The sequence below is a fragment of the Aegilops tauschii genome, chromosome 2 (assembly GCF_002575655.3).
Source record: "Aegilops tauschii subsp. strangulata cultivar AL8/78 chromosome 2, Aet v6.0, whole genome shotgun sequence".
Classification (NCBI taxonomy): Eukaryota; Viridiplantae; Streptophyta; class Magnoliopsida; order Poales; family Poaceae; genus Aegilops; species Aegilops tauschii.
In genome coordinates, this window is record NC_053036.3 from 643,553,430 (window position 1) to 643,574,709 (window position 21,280).

At 44.7% G+C, this 21,280-nt stretch overlaps 1 protein-coding gene and 1 non-coding gene across 2 annotated transcripts; both read right to left on the reverse strand.

The window, feature by feature from the left end:
• Positions 1-5,101: 5,101 nt before the first annotated feature.
• On the reverse strand, positions 5,102-5,238 carry LOC120975121 (small nucleolar RNA Z247). The gene has a single exon (XR_005770959.1). It is a non-coding gene; the product is annotated as a small nucleolar RNA Z247 (small nucleolar RNA).
• Positions 5,239-9,094: 3,856 nt separating this feature from the next.
• LOC109765920 (glutathione S-transferase U20-like) lies at positions 9,095-10,331 on the reverse strand. Its single transcript, XM_020324690.2, has 2 exons — positions 9,975-10,331; positions 9,095-9,874 (listed from the first exon to the last, which is right to left on the reverse strand). Exons 1-2 carry the CDS (start codon positions 10,314-10,316, stop codon positions 9,539-9,541), a joined length of 678 nt encoding a protein of 225 aa, XP_020180279.1. The 5' UTR covers positions 10,317-10,331; the 3' UTR covers positions 9,095-9,538.
• Between the last annotated feature and the right edge of the window lie 10,949 nt (positions 10,332-21,280).

Here is a 21,280-nt window from a genome sequence, read left to right on the forward strand (position 1 = left end):
TGCATCTATTACGTTACCCATCATTTCTTCATGCAAATAATCTGATTTTTAGGAGAAACAAAAAACAACTACATTTATCTAGATTTTGGCGTGCACCTCCGTGTCATTGCCGGACGCCACCGTTCGGATGTTGTTTTGATGTATAGACTTATTTCTCCTGTTGCAATGCACGGGCATATGTGCTAGTAATAATAAAGTACGGATTGACTCCGTGGGTTCACCGTCACAATACGCTTTTCCCCATGAATTTACGCTTTCAATTTTTCCCACCTATATTATTTTCTACATCCGAGGTGGTACTATTCATCCAAATCCAATCCAAAAACGTTTAATTCCAGAATTTTTGCATAAAGCCCCCTTAAGTATTCATACTTTTCGTCCGTCCTTCATATATATCCTGTGTTTTTCGTACATCAAAAACAACAACGCGTCAAAAAATAAATTGCTGTACATAGGACTCGGACCTGGTCTGCCAAGAAAGCAAACGCCCTTGCAATCCAACTCAACTAGCCAACACTTATATGAAAAAACCGAAGAAGGCACCCTGTTATTGACCAATAGAGTTTCCTAGAAAATAAAAGAAACCGCCCGACTCTATACACGGGGATAAAAAATGTTTTGTTTCCATGGGCCTTTTTTAAGACAGAAATGTACATTCATGGGCCACGCGTGGTGCATCAAAAATTTAAGTGTTGCGTGAGAATCGAACTCATGATCTTCCCCCGATAGCTGCAACCAACTTGGCTAATGGATGCTAATTTATCCCACCTCGCTGGTTTAGATGTATGCCTACCAGTTTATATACTTCGTAATTTACATGAAATGTCAGCAAGACAAGAACTGGTAAAACGGAATTACGGGCTGTCTTGGAGGAATTAAAGGAAGGATGCATTTCGACAATTAAAAGAAATTATGTGGATTGTCTTGATGGTGTGCATTAAAGGAAGGATCAACAATTTAAAGGAATTATGTGGATTGTCTTAAAAGGAAAGATCAACAATTAAAAGGAATTGTGTTCCTATCTTAGGAAAAGAGGATGGGAAAGGATTTCAACAAATGGGAGGATCATAGAAATTGTTGATTCAGTGGTATTTGCTCCTATTAAACCTCGACGCACACCTGCACGGAAGCACACAAAAAACTGGTTGTCGTTCAATAATCAATCCCTATGAGCTCGCATCAAGTTAGCCTCATCACATGTCACACGTTGGATGCTCTCGACGAGTAGGCTTATCTGAGATGGTGTAAAAAAAGTTTACCTAACCGAAAAAAAGGTTTACCTGAGACGAACCCTCAATTGCATTACAATTCTTTCTCAATTATCGGTTTGTTCTCTTAGTTTTTCATTTTAATTAACTTCCAAACAATTATTTGATTTTTTGTCTCATCATTTTTGTTGTTCGACTGTCTTGGATCGGTTTGCTTACGATCGATCCATTAATAAACATCACTAGCTAGCCGCAACGCTTGCTCATAAGTGAGACCAATTAATCTAAATTTGTTCATTTGTTGGAGATGTACTTTAAGGCTGGAGGGAGGTCAAGCTTGAAGATAACTGACTCTGATGCTCGCAGTGTATGGAGGCTGCCTTTATAGGACCAAAAATGACTACTCGTGGATGCTAATATGAAATTAGGCGACGATAACATCGTAGCCCTTTTAGTCTCAGTTGCCTTTTAAAAGTCCTTATCTTATTTTGGCATATAATTTCAAATAAAATTATCTCCACCACATCACCATAGCCTGATTCTTGAGTCCTGGACAACGTGTTCATTTAGTAAGAGGATGCGGCCATGTGGGGATAATAGCGTTTCGCCCATTGCAACGTACGGACATATTTGCAACATGACTATTGATATTCTTAGGAAAAATTTGACACTTTTGCTGATGGCCAACCTCATCGCCATGGAATTGATCAAGTTTACCGTGATTAGGTGGAATATACATGACCACCATTGACGAACGGGGGAAGTGTTTATCGTGATTAGGTGGAATACATGACCACCATCCACGAATGGGAGAAGTGACCAGACCGATGTGTCGCTAGGTACGTGTAAGGATTTTCGTTGCAACGCACGGGCCTTTTTGCTAGTATGTCCAATATGCGTGAGGAAGAACCGTAAAGATAGTTGTTGGGAGGTCCCAACTGTTAATGTATATTTCAGCATGTAATCAGTGTAGTTATGACTACAGATTAGCTAGGATTGTTTCCTATTATTTGATCCTTGAGATCTCATGTAATCCTATGTATTCTTGGCAACCAAGATTGCCTCCATACTAATACACAGCAAGTCCGTCGTGTTACGTACGGCAAAACATATTCTATCTCTTTCAACTCCAACAGCCCACTCCCCGGCTTCTTTGAGTGTTCAATTTAATTGCAATGATTAGTTAATTAGCTAATTTGTACAATGACAACTTGTTTAAAATCACGCGTCGGTTTCCTTATCCTCTCCCCCTACTACAGTTGAGAGCGGCGAAAGGGAGACTCGTCAAGTTCCCCTCTTTTCCGCCGGCGAGGGCGCTGATCCTTGCCTCCTCCGGCCGCTCCGGCGGCGGGAAGAGGTGGGGATCGCGTTCCTCTTGCACCAATGTGTAGATAGGGTAGCGGTAGGCCCCGGCGACGACGTGGTGGTGGAGTTCTCGTCGTTGTTCCGGCGGAATAAATCCGCCAGCCTTCTCCCCTTTGCTGGTGTTGCGGTGGCCGACTTGTGGACGGCGTTCTTCTAGCGCCGTTCGGTGGTAGTTCAAGCCTTGCATCCATTGGTGGCAGCGGCGGATGGCGAGTCCATTTTGCTCCTCGTTGATCCTGGGATCCGACGAGTTCCCGACTCTGGCCGGTTGGCAAGGCGACATTAGCGGCTGTGCTTCCCGAGTTATGTTGTCCCCTTCCTCTTCGTCGTTGCGCCGGTAAGTTTCCCATCGCCGGTGCGGAGGATGGGTTTTGCAGTGCTTGTGGGGGAGGGTGTTTAGATCTGTTGTAGGCCTTGCCGGTGATGGCTTCTTCGTCGGGGTGCTTGTCCTTTGGGCCTAAGTATGATGACTTCCCGTCTGCCATGGAGATTCGCCGGCGAACATGCGGACCTGCAACGGTAGCGGCGCGCCATCGACTCATTCCGGCGGATGCGGCTGTGTGGTGGTTTGCTGAGGACTTGGTTGTAATTTTTAATCTTTATGCGGAGCTGCTCGTAACTGGTTGGGCTTATTAATAGATCCGAGGGCTTTCTCGCAAAAAAAATGACAACTTGTTTAAAGTTCTCATTTCTACCCTGCACTCCCTTCGTTTGAAAATATAGCACGTATAATATTATCTATTTCACTACAGAGCGACATAATTTCACGCAACCCCACATATAGCCATCGATGTGCTGGTGATATCATTGTAGTGCCATATAGCCATCGATGTGCGTGGACGCTCGGCAAATCGAACGATACACACGGTGTCGTGCTGGAAATATACATGGGGAATTGTTCGGGCCGTACAATTGCGGTAATTATTCTAGTAGAACTTTGTAAAGTTCAACCATGCAAGTTTATAGGTAAAACTTCAAAATTAATAGTACCCAATAAATACAATATTAAATGTTTCACCATGTATGTAATGATGATATTATTTGGTATTATTGGTGTAGACATTTTTCTCTACAAATTTTCTCAAACTTTATGAAGCTTGATTTTTTTATAAAATAAATCTATTAGCATTATATTTTGGAATGCAATAAAGGGATAAAGGCTTTATCCCAATATTTTAGTGGCATTGATGCATGAGCAAGAAGGGATAAACATACTTCGACAATATGGCGATGTTTACGCTCGGCAGAGCCGTTCTGTTGATGAGCATGAGGACAAGATACAGGATGAGCAATGCCAATATCGCGAAAGAATGAGTTGAGTTTTTCGTACTTCCCTCCCCAATCACTTTGGACTATAATGATTTTTCTATCAAATTGACGCTCAACAAGTTTCTGAAATTCTTGGAATACGGAGAGAACTTCAGATTTGAACTTAAGCAAATATATCCAAGTAAATTTGCTAAAATCATCAATAAAACTAACATAATATTATTTTTCTTTCAAAAGAATCTCTTGCATGACCCCATACATCACTAAAAATAAGTTCCAAAGGAGCATGAGACACACTATTTGACATAGGATAAGGAAGTTGGTGACTTTTTGCACATTGACAAGCATCACAAACAGACTCAGTATTTTGACTAGATGACAATGAAAGATTGTCTTTATTCACTACTTGCTTGACTATGATCGAAGAAGGATGTCCTAATCTTTGATGCCATCTTGCCAAGGAGGGCTTGACGATGGAGTAAACTTGACGATGACGCTTTCGACTAAATGCTCCGGATGTGATGGGATACAAGCCTCCAATGCATCTACCGTGATGAAGGAGCTCCCTCGTTGCGCGATCCTTAATAAAAAAATACGTAGGATGAGTTTCAAAGAAGACATTGTTAACGGTGGTCAAACGAGACATAGATGCAAGATTTTTAGCTTGTGGAACATGAAGGACATCTTTAAGAACTAGATAACGTTTAAGAGTAGGGGAATTAATAGATACTTGACCAATATGACGTATGTCCATACCTCCACCGCTAGCAGTGTGAATCTAGTCATTGCCGAAGTATTTCTCCCTCATGGCCAGCTTCTCTAGTTCGTTGGTGACATGATCAGTAGCTCTCGAGTCTGCATACCAGGCTGTGCCATCTCCACCACCTTGCTCCCTCATTGTGGCCGCAACGAGACGTGCATCAGGGACATAGTCCTCATTGTAATGATGCCAGCAATCCATGACTTCATGGCATGCCTTCTTGCATAGCTGACATCGAACGCGGGTGGAGGAGGAAGATCCAGAGGAGGTGTTGTTGTTGGTGTAGCCACCTCCTCTAGAGCACGTGGGAGCGTTGTTGTTGGTGAAGCCGCCCCAACCAGAGTGCATGTTCTGGCTGTTGCCGCGCCCGCGTCCGCCGCCACCGCTGCTGCGGCCCCGCCCTTGCTGGTCGCCCCCACGGCCTGCTCCATGACCACGTGAAGCAGCGTTGGCAGAGGATTGGCGGATGTTCGTCCCATGAAGAAGATTGAGGCGGGCATCTAAGCTCAGCAGCTGGGTGAAGAGTTCCTGTACAGTCACGGGCTCGACCCGCGCTGCAATAGCCGGCACGACCGGGTTGTAGTCGAGGTCGAGGCCGGCCAAGACGTGGGAGATGATCTCAGCACTGCCTAGTGCCGCTCCCATGCATGCAATCTCATCAGACAACATCTAATCTTGGCAAGGTACTCAGTCATGGTTAGTTTACCTTTTTTAGATTTGTGAGCTCTATTCGAGTGTTGATGGCTTGGGCTTGGTTTTGGGCAGCAAACGTGGCGTGGATCGCTGCCCACACCTCCGCCGGAGTCTCCAAGGTGACGACTTTTGCAAGAATCTCGCGAGACAGGGAGCCCGTCAAGAAACCTTGAACCTGCTGATGTTGAGCGTACCAGTGATACCTTGCGAAGTTTGCACTCTATTCGTCCTTCCCATCCTTAGTGATGGTGAGAGTTTCCGGCGGCGCCTGGCTCGTCGGATGGAGGTGGTGCGCCATCTGGGCGCCCTCGATTTGTAGCAGCACGATGGCTTTCCACATGAGGAAATTGTTCCTCGTGAGCTTCTCCTGCGGTGGTGATCCGAGGGACATGGCTTGAGAACTACTGGATGAAAGGGCGAAGGTGGATGTGGAGGCGAGGGAGGTGGTGAGCGCACTCATGGTGCTGGGTTGGGTGGAGGCCGAAGTCATGGCTAGGTTTTGGGGAAGGCTAGATGCGATCTCTTCTCGATCTAGGAAGAAGATGCTCTGATTACCATGTAAATATTGTGGGAAGCGTTGAACCCTTTTCTCGGGCCGCGATTGTATTTATATTAGGGATGTCGTGGCTTACAAGTCTGACGATCAAGAGATTGATCATGAAGTTACAAGAGAAGGTCGATACAGGAGGAGATAAGCAGAAGTAGAGATAGGAGAGGATTACAAGTTAAGCACTAGTCCTATCTCAATACAACAATATTCCAACACATTTTGTTCATGTTGAACAAGAGATTTTTTTTTCCTTTGGCAAGAGCTTGAGGACCTTCATCAAAGTAATAATGATCGACTTCTTATTCGCCGGAAGATGGAGAGACTTGATGAGCTTTTGTATATGGAAGAGATGATGTGGTTGCAGCAGAGTAGAATTATGTGGTTGAAAGAGGGGGACCGCAACACACAATATTTCCATAAGCAGGTTGTATGGCGCGCCCAAAGAAATAATATAAGAAGGCTGCTAAAGGTTGATGGGTCTTGGTGCAATGTTCCGTCTGAGATGAAGAGGATGACCCAGTCTTATTTCCAGGAAGTGTATACTGAAGACCCAACCTTGTTAACTAATGATGTGCTGGAACTAATTGTTCCGAAGGTTTCAGATGCTATGAATGAAAGTCTGAATGCACCCTTCTCCGAGGAGGAAATTTCAGATGCATTGCTTCAAATAGGACCTCTAAAAGCTCCAGGCCCGGATGGTTTTCCATCGAGATTTTATCAGAGGAATTGGTCCTGTTTGAAAGTGGAGATTATTGATTTTGTCAAGTTATTTTTTGGGACAGGATTTATGCCAAGTGGGTGAATGATACAGCTATTGTTTTGATCCCAAAAATAGCTCATCCGATATCTTTGAAGGATTTCAGGCCTATATCTTTGTGTAATGTGATTTATAAAATAGTCTTGAAGTGTATGGTGAATCGTTTGCGGCCGCTTCTTGCGGATTTAATTTCAGAAAATCAAAGTGCGTTCATTCCCGGACGGCTTATTTCTGATAATTCTATCATTGCCATTGAATGTATTCATCATATCCAGTAAGGGAAAAGTGGAGGTAATTCCTTTTGCGCATATAAGTTGGATTTATCTAAAGCTTATGACTGTGTTGACTGGGATTTCTTGGAGGGAGCTCTTATTAAGTGGGGTTTCTCTAATCTCTGGATCTCGCGGGTAATGGAGTGTGTTCGCTCTGTCAAGTATTCAGTAAAGTTTAATGGAAGATTACTTCAACAGTTTTCTCCTACCCAGGGTCTCCGTCAAGGTGATCCTTTATCACCGTTCTTATTTGTCTTTGTTGTTGATGCTCTGTCTGCTTTATTACATGATGTTGTACAAGAGAAGGGCTTACAAGCTATAAAGATTTGTCGAAGAGCTCCTCCTATTTCTCATCTTTTATTTGCGGATGATTCACTATTATTTTTTCGTGCGGAGCCGGATCAAGCGGCGATTGTCAAAGATGTTTTGAGCACTTATGCTATAGCTACGGGTCAACTTATTAACCCATCCCAGTGTTCCATCTTATTTACTGATGATTGTCCTGATACGGATTCTGTGGAGGTCAAAAGGATTCTTGGTGTGACTCAGTAAGTTTTTGATGCAAAATATTTGGGTCTCCCTATACCAGACGGGGAATGCATAAAGGGAGGTTCGAATTTTTACAATCATGTATGAGCAAGAGACTTGTGGATTGGAGTGAAAGATACTCATCTTCGGCGAGTAAAGAAGTTCTGATCAAATCTATAGCCCAGGCCATCCCCACCTATGTAATGAGTGTTTTCAAACTTCCTTTCTCGGTATGTGATGATTTGTCAAAGTTGATGAGACAGTACTGGTGGGGCGTGCAAAATGGTAAGGAAAAGATGGCTTGGATGGCATGGGATAAATTGGTTCTACCTTAACCCAAAGGAGGGATGGGATGCAGGGATATGAGGACGTTTAATCAACCTTTGCTTGCTAAACAAGTCTGGCGACTCCTTGTTGCACCTGAATCGCTTTGTGCAAGACTGCTACAGGCTAAATATTATCCAAATGGGAATCTATTGGATACAGTTTTTCCGAGTAACTCGTCAGCAGTTTGGAAGGGTATCGGACATGGATTGAACTTGGTGAAAAAAGGTATGATCTGGCGAGTCGGCAATGGTAAACTTATTCAAACTTGGCGAGATCCATGGAGTCCTACGAGTGTCCTTTTACGCCTATTTCCCCTAAAAGAAATTGTCGTCTAAACAAAGTTGCTGATTTTCTGGATGCCAATGATGCATGGAAGGTAAATTTATTGGAAAAAAAATTCTGCCATGTTGACGTTGAAGCTATTTTGAAAATTCGTACATCGCCAAGACAGCGGGAATATTTTATTGCTTGGCCTTTTGAGAAGTCGGGCTCTTTCACTGTTAGGAGCGCTTATCATTTAGCTATGGGTGAGCACATGGACCGTTTCTCACAAGGAGCAACCAGTACATGTCCTGGTGGTGAACGTGGTATGTGGAATATTGTATGGCGTGCCTTGGTTCCTCCTAAGATGAAAGTTTTTGCATGGAAGGTAATTACTGGTACACTAGCAACTAACTTAGAAAGGAATCGACGTCATATTAGTACAAGGGCGACCTGTGGAATGTGTGGGCGAGAAGATGAATCATCATTTCATGCTTTACTAGTCTGTCCCAATGCGGCAAGCTTATGGGACGCGATGAAGGACTGTTGGCCATTGCCGAACAGGTATGATATTGATGTACGGGTGATGAATGGTTTCTTCACTTGCTTGCTGGTCAGCAGAGCAATGTCCGGGACATGATCATTATGGTGCTCTTGAGGGTTTGGCATTTACGTAATGAAGTCATGCATGTGAAATCTATTCCACCTACAGAGGTGTCGTGTGATTATCTATGCAGCTATTTTAACTCTTTGCTACAATTAGGCTGCATGGGTGTGGAAGAGGTGATCAAAGGTAAGGCTCCAATGTTGATGGAACCGGTGATTGAGAAAATTCGGTCGTCATCGCCATGCCTTCCTTGGCCGGCTCCTCCGCCGGGGTGGGTAGCTCTCTCTTGTTGATGGTTCTTATTGTGCGGAAGACGGAGCTGCATGATCGAGTATGGTTTTACGTGATGACAAAGGTGGTGTTATTTTTGCGGCTTACCGACGCATTTATCATTGTAATGAGGCGCTGGAAGCAAAGATACATGCGATTATGGAAGGAGTAGGTCTCGCGATTCAGTGGTCCAATCGACCAGTTCAGCTACAATCTGATTGTTCGGTAGCTTTGTCAGCACTGTCTAATGATTCACTGGATAGATCAGCATATGGTCATTTCTTGGCAGAAATCAAAGGTTTACTGGAGAATAGGGTGTTTGTTCGTGTTAAAGTTTCTCGTGATCAAAACAAAGTTGCACATTGCTTAGCAAATTATGGTAGATCTGGGGATAGCACTGCGTGCTGGCTTAACCAATCCCCTCCTTTTATTTCTGAACTTGTTGCTAAGGATTGTAATTCTGTGAGTTTGAAATAAAACACCCTATTACCATCACAAAAGAAAAATTGACCTAGTTTAAAGGGAAAACGTCGACATTAACTATGCCTAATAAATACACAATACAAAATTCACCATGTATCTAACGACAATATTTATTTGGGAGGCAAATTTTAACTGCTCATACATAGAGGACTAGATTAATTCAGCCGCAGCTACTGAAGCCGGCTTCTTTACTCAATGCCGTACCACTCCTTGTGTAAATCGTACATCTTTGCCTCATCCGGAAGAACCTCTCTTACACTCTCCCTCTCCTTGCACCTCTTCACCCATCGCATGAGGTTGGGGCACTCAACCTCGAGGTCAAACCCTCCATGCTGCTCGTACCCACGGAACATGCTTGAAAATGGGATGAGGACGATGTCCAAGAACCCGAATTCGTCACCAGAAAAAAATCCCTTCTCCCCGAGCACCTCATCTAGGCGTTTGAGTTGCTCAACCAACTCTTCCTTGGCCACATCTTTCTCCTCACCCTTGCTCTTCAGGAACCTTGTCTGAGTAGGGAACACCTAATTTCCAGGCCATCCTGACAAATTATCTTCTGACAAATTAGGCACGTCCTATTGACTCAAAAAGTTGCAACGACAGAGAAGTATGCCCACTGCCTACCTTGTGGTCAACGAAGTCGGCCCAAAACCTGGCGTCGGCCCTGCCGGCCGGGTCGCCGGGGAGCAAGCGCCGGGTCTCGCCTGGTGCACTCCAGACCTCGTCGATGTACTCGAGGATGTTGAGGGAGCCGCAGACCGGACGGCCGCGGTGGATCTGGATGGGCACGGAGCGGTGGACGGGGTTCATGCGCCGCACCAGTTCGCTCCTCTCGCCGACGTGGAGGTCCTCCTCGACGTACTCGAACGCCACGCCTAGCTCGCGCAGCGCGATCCGCGCCCTCATGCCGAACCCGTTGGCCCATTTGTCGACGCACGTCACGGCGCTCTCGCCGGCGGCGTCCATGGCTTTCTTCGGGTGTCTGGATCAGGTAGGAAGTAGAAGAAGCTTGGGTGGAACTTGTTGCGTGGAGGCATGCAGCTGGACAGCTGGGATTTATAGGCGATCCAGCTCCACGCTATGGCATCATGGCTGACGGCTGCATCAATTGACTCTCCATATGCATGAGCGTACACTCGTACACTTTTTGTTGTTCCACCCAAATCAACCCTTTGAAAACAAAGTAAACGAGCGAAATCACTAGTTGAGGAGTACTCGTTGCAAAGATCACTCCAACTCCCCTGGTTGTGACAAATGGCGCACATGCAGCGCGCCACTAGTCGCAACCTGGGAGTTTCCCCTTTTTTCTAAGCTAAGTTTATTCAAAACGTTTTATCTCTCAAACGTGCGTCCAAATCTCGAAACGCTTTCACCGTTGGATTCCCCGCGTCGAGATCTTCAAAACTAGATCCTATGTTGATAGGTTTTGACGAACTTTTTTCATGAAAAAACCGGACGAAAAAACCGAACCGGGAGCACGGGTTTTTCCCTTTTCGAAAGCGGCATGCCCATGCCTCTCATAAAATCACAACCGTGCCTCTCGCGGAAGCAAAACCGTGACTCTCGTGAAAGAAAAAAAAAAGAGAAAACACGCTTTTTTTCGTTTCCGAGGAGGCGCGGTCGTGACTCTCGCGAAAGCACAACCGTACCTCTCGCGGAAGCAAAACCGTGACTCTCGCGAAAAAAAACAGAAAACACATTTTTTTCCCGTTTCCGAGAGGCACAGCCGTGACTCTTACGAAAGCACAACCGTGCCTCTCGCGGAAGCAAAACCGTGACTCTCGCGAAAGAAAAAGAAGACAGAAACGTATGCTTTTTCGTTTCCGAGAGCCACGGCCGTGACTCTCGCGAAAGCACAACTGTGCCTCTCGCGGAAGCAAAACCATGACTCTCGTGAAAAAAAAGAAAATAGAAAACGCGTTTTTTTTTCGTTTCCGAGAGGCACGGCCGTGACTCTCGCTAAAGTACAACCGTGCCACTCGCGGAAGCAAAACCGTGACTCTCGCGAAAGGAAAAAAGAAACAGAAAATGTGTTTTTTTTTTCATTTCCGAGAGGCACGGCCGTGACTCTCGCTAAAGTACAACCGTGCCTCTCGCGAAAGCACACCCGTGCCTCTCGCGGAAGCAAAACCGTGCTCAAATTTCTGTTTTTTTTTAATTTTTGTTAAATCTAGTCAAACTATGGTCAAACTATGGTCAAACTACTTATTCAAGAAATATTAGTGTTACTAAATAATTATTTCAGTTTTTTTGAATTTTGGTCAAATCTGGTCAAACTGTGGTCAAACTATGGTCAAATTACTTATTCAAGAAATATTAGTGTTACTAAATAATTATTGTTTTTTAAAACAATAGTTTCAAACTCAAACAGTGAAATGTGTGACTTCATGCTCAAGCTAGATTCCTGAGGGTTAATAGGATTGACATCTTACTATTGTCAGGAAAACAACAAGTGCAGACTTGGAAACGAGGGAGAATAGAACCCGGAAGTTAAGCGTGCTCAGGCTGGAGTAGTGAGAGGATGGGTGACCGTCCGAAAAGTTAGATGCTTTGGAATAATGAGGGGTGATTGAAGATTAGAGGTTAAATTTGAGCAGTGATGAGGGGTGGTGATTAGAGATTAGAGGTTAAAATAATTCAGAAATTTGAAATTCAAAAAAAATCAAAAAAAATTTAAAAAAGAATCATAAAATTTCCTTTAGTCCCGGTTCGTGTAAGAACCGGGATTAAAGGGGAGGCTTTAGTAACGACCCTTTAGTCCCGGTTCCAGAACCGGGACTAAAGGCCCTTATAAACCGGGACAAAAGACCATTTTTCTATTAGTGCAAGTGGCGCTGATCGTTGCGAGGCTAGCGCTTGTTAACTAATTGCTCTCGTAAATCAGCGCGATACATATATACCGATGGGAGGTCCTAATCAGCGCGTTCTGCGCCCGATACCGTAGTGGTGCTCACGCGTGAGCTCCGTGGGCTGGCCCAGCAACGATTTATAGGCTCCGTGGGCTGGCCCAACATTTTTAGGAAGTAGAAGAAGCTTGGGTGGAATTTGTTGCCTGGAGGCATGCAGCAGGACAACTGGGATTTATAGGCGATCTAGGTCCACGCCATGGCATCATGGCTGACGGCTGTATCTCGATTGACTGTGTAGGGTTTGGACTTTAGTATTTTTATAAATGTCACGGGCATGCACAGCGTGTTCCATGAGCGCACACATACTCTTTTGTTGTTCCACGTTATGGCCAATCTAGCACTAGCATTAGTTCATCAAGAGACAAGAGTATTTAACAAAAAACTATCACATTTGTTGTTGGCGTTCCACTGAACTAAAGTTTTCAAAACGTCAACAAAAAACCGCCGAGGGGTTTCTTGTTGCTAGAAACTACCAAAAACGTCCGATTGTTTTAGACGAGATAAGTTATATTATGACAGTCGGGGCTTACCGTTATGTTTGATCATTAGAACAGGACGACCCTACTTGTCAGCAGTCTCTCTCTCCTCCATCCACTCCACTCCACTCTTCTAGCCTGGACATTCTCTCAAACACCTTGAGGGCATCCAAATTTTTCTTCCTCCACCGCCGCTGCCAAGCCTTGCCGGTGAGGTGAACTCACGAGCGCAGCAAAGCAGCTCTCGGTGCACGTGAGCGGGCTGCCGGCGCCGGGCCCAACGTCCAAGGCCGCGGCAGGGACGACAGAGCCGTCACTGCATCACGCCTTGGGCTGCTCGGCGTGCAGCGAAGAAGCCTCAGCGAGCCTAGCTTGCAGTGGAGTGGAGCACCTGCGCGGGCAGCGAGCACTGTTAGCTTAATCTTAATTATGTATCAGCATATGTAGCTTTCATTATGCATGTAGTTTAGTCTAGGTGTAGTCAGTGTCGGTGAGGTGTACGTGTGATGCGTACAAAGACGGCGAGTCGTCGGCCGGAGAGCGTGCATGGAGAAAAGCTACTGCCGTGTGAGGCGGCCCAGATGCGAGATGGCGAGTGCCGTGTGAAGCCGAGACCTGGAGCCAACGGCCAGCAAGGAGTTACAGCCGAGGGGGAGTGTCATAAGGGCATCTCCAATGGTTGTAAGATAGTTATTGGTAGACTTTGCCACATAGAATTTTTGATGATGTGTCATACAATAAATGAGGAAAGAGATGAAGATTGTATGTACATGAACCAACACCTCTTGCACAAGGTCCAATGTAGAATGAGAGAGCATCTTATTTATTATCTCAGATTCTATTGGGCAAACTAGATACAACCTATTGAAGTTGTTGTATGTTAAGGTGTTGGTTGATGACATGGCATATTTTATCAATAAGCTAACATACAAACTGTTTGGAGATGCCAACTAGACTTTTTTAATATATTATGCAATGAACATATTTTCAATTATACGACGCGACAAACATTTTTTAATGTCATATATTATATTTTTAGTATCGTATAAAAATCAGAACGGCTAGGAGTTTAAGGCGTATACGCGTACTAGTTGACGCATAGGATGCGCAAGCAAGCGCTCCAAACGACTAGGCGCGGGATCGATTTCCGTCGGACGGGCACGCGATTTTCTACTTCGTAAAAGAACGAATGGCCCAAAATATAAAAACAGCTACGCGTGCTTGTTGACGCAAAAGGAGTAGAGCCGCACGTCGCGGGGTCGGAGCCCTGCGGCACCCGCGCGTGCGTTTATTTTCGAAAAAGATTTTTTGTGGCAACAGCTTTTATTTTCGACAAAAGATTTTTTGTGGCAACACCTTTTTTTAACAAACAGAGGATATATGCATGATTAAATAAAAAATAAGGGTTGTTTTTATAAAAGAGCATGCCATGTCAGCCCTGACGCACGGGTCCCAGTGGTCAGATACACCGTCAATACGCGCTTATACGGCTGTCAGACCATTTTGCAACACTTAGGCTTAGAGTTGGTACTGCATGGCAAAAAAAATGACTAATGGTACTGATTCGTTACGACGTGCCGAAGTGTGGTAGTTCCCTGCAATTAACTCCACAAGGTCCAATGTAGAATGAGAGAGCATCTTATTTATTATCTCAGATTGTATTGGGCAAACTAGATACAACCCATTGGAGTTGTTGTATGTTAAGCTGTTGGTTGATGACATGGCATATTTTATCAATAAGCTAACATACAAACTGTTGGAGATGCCAACTAGACTTTTTGAATGATGTGGCGCATAGTTAAATAAGAAAAGAGAGGATGGTATCATATTATGATACCGTATCATATTAAATGTTGTACTAGTTTATGTCATGTATGGCAATTAATAAGGCAACCTATGATAATATGCATTACGGAAGTAGTATTATAGACTAGTATCATATGCATGATACTACTATATGGTACTCCCTATTACAACCAGCCTTATGTTACTTCTATTATGGGTAGTCTGAAGTCTAAACAGCCGGTACTGGTCGGGACTAACATCAACGGTGAATCAATTTCCAGCCCCCTTGCACTCTAAACAGATTCATTGAGACAAATGACAGAATGAAGAGAATGCATAATGGATTTTTAGAGAGTAGGGTGGGGGTGGGGGGATCGCCCTCTTTTACCCTAGGGAAGCTCCACTACTGCTTCCGAACAATTTATCTACTTAGGGCATGTACATCAGTTTAAATAGCTGTTGTATACATTCTCTACACATCATTGTATAGACACTTCTAAAGACACCCAGGACCGGTCATTTTACTGCCCACCTGAACATAGTTAAACAATCTAATAATGTTTTTCATGTTGTCACTTGATGATTCGGTATTGCCATTGCTAATAGTACTGGTTGGGCTCACTGTGGACTGCATATATATGTTGATTAGAGACAAACTCCATGCTATGTTTCTCTCCTGATAATCGTCGGGAACAGCTGCATCTGTAATATCTCAAAACGGATTACGTCATGTACCTTGCTAAATGATTGTCTGAGATTTCATTGCGTTCCTTCATATTATGCTTTTTTTATACATAACCGGTCGTTCACAAAATAAATCAAGTCGTTGCATCATAGAGTATATTATCAGAAAAAAATGATATCTTTAGAATTTTTAGATCAACTGATCTTAGAATTATATGGCCGCTTATATGATTGGACAGAAAAAATGAGAAGCTTTCTAGACATGAACAAGTTGGGAGTCGAATTTTGCATAGCAGGGCATTATTAGATTTCTCCTTGATTGGAAAGTACAAATCGTCAAAATAGAAAGTGAAAAGCTTTGTGCACATAAACACAAACACTTGGTGTTCAGAATTTAGATTGTGGGGTATTATTATTTCATTTATGTTGGATTACAAGTCACAGATAAAAAAAATGGCTCTACTATGAGAATGAGTCCGTCCCACGTTTTACCTGTTTTCCAACTTCATAAATAATGTGGAAGGTGTAGTAGTACGTGATCCAAAATTCCAACAACGGTCATGCAATGCCACCTCTGCCGGTCTGCCCACGGGGTGATACAGTGGGGACTTGGTTTGTATCCACATGCCGAGGCGAGGATGGCACGGCTTGGAGGGTTGGGATTGTGGCGACGGACCTGCGTGTCTACATGCGGCCTGCCTGAATGGGTGGTGCTGCGATCGATTTGGATAAATGCAGAGAAGCGATGGGCATGATCCGCGCGGGAGAAGAGTCCAAAAGAGATAAGTAACTTTGTCGGTCCGGCCGTCCGGGTTCCAGGTGGTTCTACTTTTTTCTTTTCTTTGTTTTTGACCGCATCAAGGTGGTTCTAGTTGCCCGCAGCGATTCTTGTGGGAGTTGACCGTCTTTATTTCTACAAGACTAGATGAACCGGTTGCGCCAATGGGGCAAGAACCCAGTTAGTAGCAATGTTAGTAGTGAATAGGTAGGGGATGTAGCTACAAACATAATGCAATGTGAATTTATCACAGATAGTAGAGTGAGGTAGATCGTTTTACAGAAACACATACATAGGCTGTTGTAGAGCTTATTTAGTCATCTTCTTAGTCTGACTGGTTTTCAGAAGGTGTGAACATACGAATAAGCAGTGTTATTGTCGTATAATGCTTGCATGGTATACTTCCATAGGTACTTGAAGGCTTATGTGGCAAATGTAACAATTGATGTGTAATTTTTTCGCAGCGATGAGACGCTTCGATTTTCTGACTTGATCTTTGTAAAGCTTCACTTTGTTACCCCATGTGCAATGATCATCAAAGCTTCCAGCCAGGTTCCCCTACGAATGATATTTAAAATGGCTGGTGTAAGCATAAGTATGTACTGGTATTAGAAGATCAAATGAAAACATTGTTTGCACGTACGGATTATGGGCTTAATTGCAGGTGCTGATGTTTATAATTAGTAGGAGGTTTTTGAAAGATTAGCATCTATAGGGAGACAAATTAAATAAGGCATAATGGTATTACAGTGGCACAGGTAGATGGTTATGTACCATCGGATGTGTGCTTTCTTGCGATGATGTGAAGGGCCTGTGTAATTTTGAACAGTAAGATGCCTAAAAGGTGAATATAAGTAGGAGGTTAAAAAGGGAAAATTAGTAGGTTGCACTTACCACTACCATCACCGATTTTGATAACAGCTGGTTTGTATTTGCTGCGCCGCCGGAGTGAGATTACATTGTTAAGCTGAGGAAGTGATTCAGAAGACCCGCCATCATTACTGCCGTCACTGATGTTGATAACAGGAAATTTGGCAATGCATTGTGCCACAGTTTCCTATGATCTAAACCGGTTGGAGACACGAAGCGTTTATGTATCTTCCTTTGATCACGAACCGGTTGGAGACATGAAGTGTTCATATTTTACTTATAATATGATCAAGGACAGAACCAAAACTAAGGTCCCCAAGGAAATGCAGTATTATCATTATGCTAAATATACATTTCAAACGCGTGTCAAATAAACTGGATCTAAAGATAGTGGCCGGGTGTAAGCCAAGTATTGAAAGAGTGAGCATATAAGCATACCACACAACAATCTAAGCAGCAAATAACCGATAATTAAATGCACATGATGATCTTAGGGGATTACATAAGATCCAAAAGGATGATAAACACAGAAGTCTTGGTAGGCATTTATACTAATATTAAGTTATATAACAAGGGGCTCTTGCAACTTGCTTATATTGGGTGGACGATCAGGCACAGTCCCTTGGAAGTGCACTTGAAGGCGAAAGCATATGCTTACCCTCTGTTCATGCTAGATGACCCGTTGCGCCGATGGCGCAAAGGGCGAGAGCAAACCATGCAAGTTAGAATACTTAGAAACCGATATTCTTTAAACATAAGGAAGTAGTTTATAAGAAGCGCTATCCTAAAATAAGTGTCTCAACTTTGTACTAATTTTAGTGCAAAATTATACTAAGGTTGAGATGCTTATTTTAAGACGGAGGGAGTACATTGATAGTAGGCCCGTAGGCTCAAAGAAAGTCATGAGCTCAGTTTATGGTAAGCAAAACTACAAAGGCAAAGATACATCATGTAGATTGCTTTGATCACTCAACTTCTGGTAACTAAGATATGTAGTCTTTCGTCGTCCTTATAGTTAACTTTTTTGCTTCTTCTCTTTCATGCCGCTTCTGCATAATCAAATTGTAGAATAAATGAATAGGAAGACCGATCGTAGTTGTACCCACGAAAACATTTGGGGGAGAACTTTGAAAGGTGACCATTGCCTCAGGTCCTTGTTTTCCTCGATGAACAAATCTATGTAAGAATGAAGTGTTAGTATTGAATACATACAATGTGCTAGAAATTTGATTACAAATAATAATCGGATTACCTTATCAAAGGTTATGGAAGAGAGTATTGACTACATGTTCCATTGGTGTCGAAGATCACCTCATCATCTAAGCACATGGCGGGTATGTTTGGTGGGATGTTCCTTAGTAGGAATAATGTCTCTCACATTCTATCCTCGTCCAAATGGTGCATATAGCGTTGTCGACGGGCGTATGAAGGTGTGCCTCCGTCGGATCTCATGGGATTCGGTCGGTGCTGGTCTTTGGTGGATCTGTTTGGATTCGGTATTCGTTCGTGTTCGTTTGGGTGTGTACAGGTTTGATCATTCCGATTTTACAACTTTCTTCGTTAGTGATGGTTGCGGCTCCGTTACGCTGCTCCTATGTGGCCTTAGAATGACGACTTCCTGACTGCTTACTACAAAAAGGTTTCTCCGGCTTTGGCGAGGGAGGGGCGATGATAGCGGTGCACCTTCGGCTCGCCCCAGTGTTCGTAGTCGTCGCCAAATGGTCCACGGACCTAGTAATATTTTTTATATCTTTGGTCTCCCATAGTTGAATATGAATAGATTGGAAGTTCCTCACGCAAAGAAAGCATATCTTTATTATCACCTTTATCGTTACCTTTATAAATCATTAATCTCCATAGGGGTAGGAGCTCCCTTGTTCAATTGAGGGGTATGATTTTGACCGGGTCATCACGCTTGTTTCTGCAACATCACATTTGTTTCTGTGAATAAAAGCTCTTCGAGAATATAGACCCTCAAAAAGGAAAAACACTCCTTGGGAATGGATGGTTGGGACCGCTCCGACATGTGTTTTCATTCTGTCGCTTGCTGTTCGGGGAGAGTAAACTCTAGGTGGCTAGGGCAAACTCTCCCCTCGAAACTTCACCGGCGAGCCCGTGGATTCACCTTCCCTTTTCTGCCGCTCCGTCGATCGGTGGTGGGGATGGGAATCTCGGTGCCTTCGATCCGGTTAGTAGTTTAGGTCACGTTTTTTAGTCCTCGCAGGTGCGACACTCGAGCGGATGGTGGCGCTACTTCTTCGAGTTTGTCTTTCATGTCTCGATCCTACTCGAGTTCGTCCATTTGAACATAGCCGACGAAGCTCTGGCGTAGATTCCTGTCGTCTCCTTGGGGTGATGAGGTTAGGGTTTCTCGTCATGTTGCGGGATTTGGTGTCAGATGCTTCAAATATAGGCAAGGGTTCAACAATGACGACTACGGCTCCAGGTATTGAACAAGGGGCACATGCATGAAGACTTCTCGGCTATCATTGACCAGGTCAAGCCGGCTCCCGTAGGGGAGCGGCAACAGCGGCGCGTCAGCGACAGTAGTGGCTATGCGATGGTCTTGGAATCTCAATGTAATTTTTATTATGTTAGATATGATTTGTATTTTCAATGAACATTGATAATAGATATGGATAATTTTTGAAAATAATAATTGAGTGCTAACATTCTGACCGGTTGTCACACTTGTTTATGTGAATAAAACATATTCCCCCGTCCCATAATGTAAGACGTTTTTTAACACTAATGTAGTGTCAAAAAGTATTTTATATTATGAGACGGAGGGAGTACCTGAGAATAATAGACCCTTTGAAAAGAAAAGAAAAACTTCTTGGGGGTAGATTTTTTTTGTCCCCTTGGAATAGATGGCTGGCACCTACGAGCGCTAAGATATGCATTTTCCTGGTGGGCCACAACGTTCACGGGTGCAAGTGGCAGTGGGGCACAACATTCACGGGTGCAAGTGGCAGTGGGACACAACATTCACGGGTGGACGGGTGCAAGCGTTGTGGGCCACAATGGTTCAGCGTGAGCAAGCGGTAGTCTCCCACCGGATAAGCCACCATGCCACGCGTGTCTGGTGTATGTGGGTTTGGCTGTGCGCGTGTCCTCTCATGGGGGCAGCCACTCCGTTCAGCTCTGGCGATTTGGATCCGCTGTAGTGTTGTTCTGGCCGTCGGTGCTGCTTTCCCCGGCTGCTTCTTGGGCGGAGGAGGTTCCGGCCGTCGGTGCTGCTTTCCCCGGCTGCTTCTTGGGCGGAGGAGGTTTCGGCCGTCGGTGCTGCTTTCCCCGGCTGCTTCTTGGGCGGAGGAGGGAGCTCGGTCCATCTGTTTGCCCAGCCGCCCGGATCCATGGGGGACATGTCCACGATTCAACGCCCACCCGCCGTTGTCACCAAGGTAATAAATAATTCATTCTAATCCATCCACGACTGACTGTTATTTCAATTCTCCTGAAGAAGCATATTCGCTTGATTAGCATGGTCTTCTACAACAGTATTATGCTCATGCAAATCACCATAGATAGCAGCAGCTAATTCAACTCGATCGAAAAGTACTTACAAAAGGCAAGCTAACATACCATGTACAATAATCATCCTAGACATCTGGATATCCAGTATTACAGTGGAATGAGTTGATTTTGCACCTGTAAAACTGAAACTGATTTCTAACTTCCTCTCCTTCTTCAGCAGGGTGATCTGCATTGGTTTTAGACATCAATCTATATAGCCTCAGTCTTCCAGTCTATGGTTGAGCTTTATCTTCTGCTGGTATTGTTGGGAATCGTTACAGAATTTTAAAATTTTCTACGCATCACCAAGATCCATCTATGGAGTTTACTAGCAACGAGGGGAAGGGAGTGCATCTACATATCCTTGTAGATCGCGAGCGGAAGCGTTCAAGTAAACGGGGTTGATGGAGTCGTACTCGTCGTGATCCAAATCACCGATGACCGAGCGCCGAACGGACGGCACCTCCGCGTTCAACACACGTACGGAGCAGCGACGTCTCCTTCTTCTTGATCCAGCAAGGGGGAAGGAGAGGTTGATGGAGATCCAGCAGCACGACGGCGTGGTGTTGGAAGTAGCGGGGACCCCGGCAGGGCTTCGCCAAGCGCAAGCGGGAGGGAGAGGTGTCACGGGAGGGAGAGGGAGGCGCCAGGGGCTAGGGTGCAGCAGCCCTCCCCCCCTTTATGTAGGCCCCCTGGGGGGCGCCGGCCCTGGGATCCCATCTACATGGGGGGGCGGCCAAGGGGGGGAAACTTCCCCCCAAGTCAGGTGGGGCGCCCCCCACCCCCAGGGTTTCCAACCCTAGGCGCAGGGGGAGGCCCATGGGGGCGCACCAGCCCACCAGGGGATGGTTCCCCTCCCACTTCAGTCCATGGGGCCCTCCGGGATAGGTGGCCCCACCCGATGGACCCCCG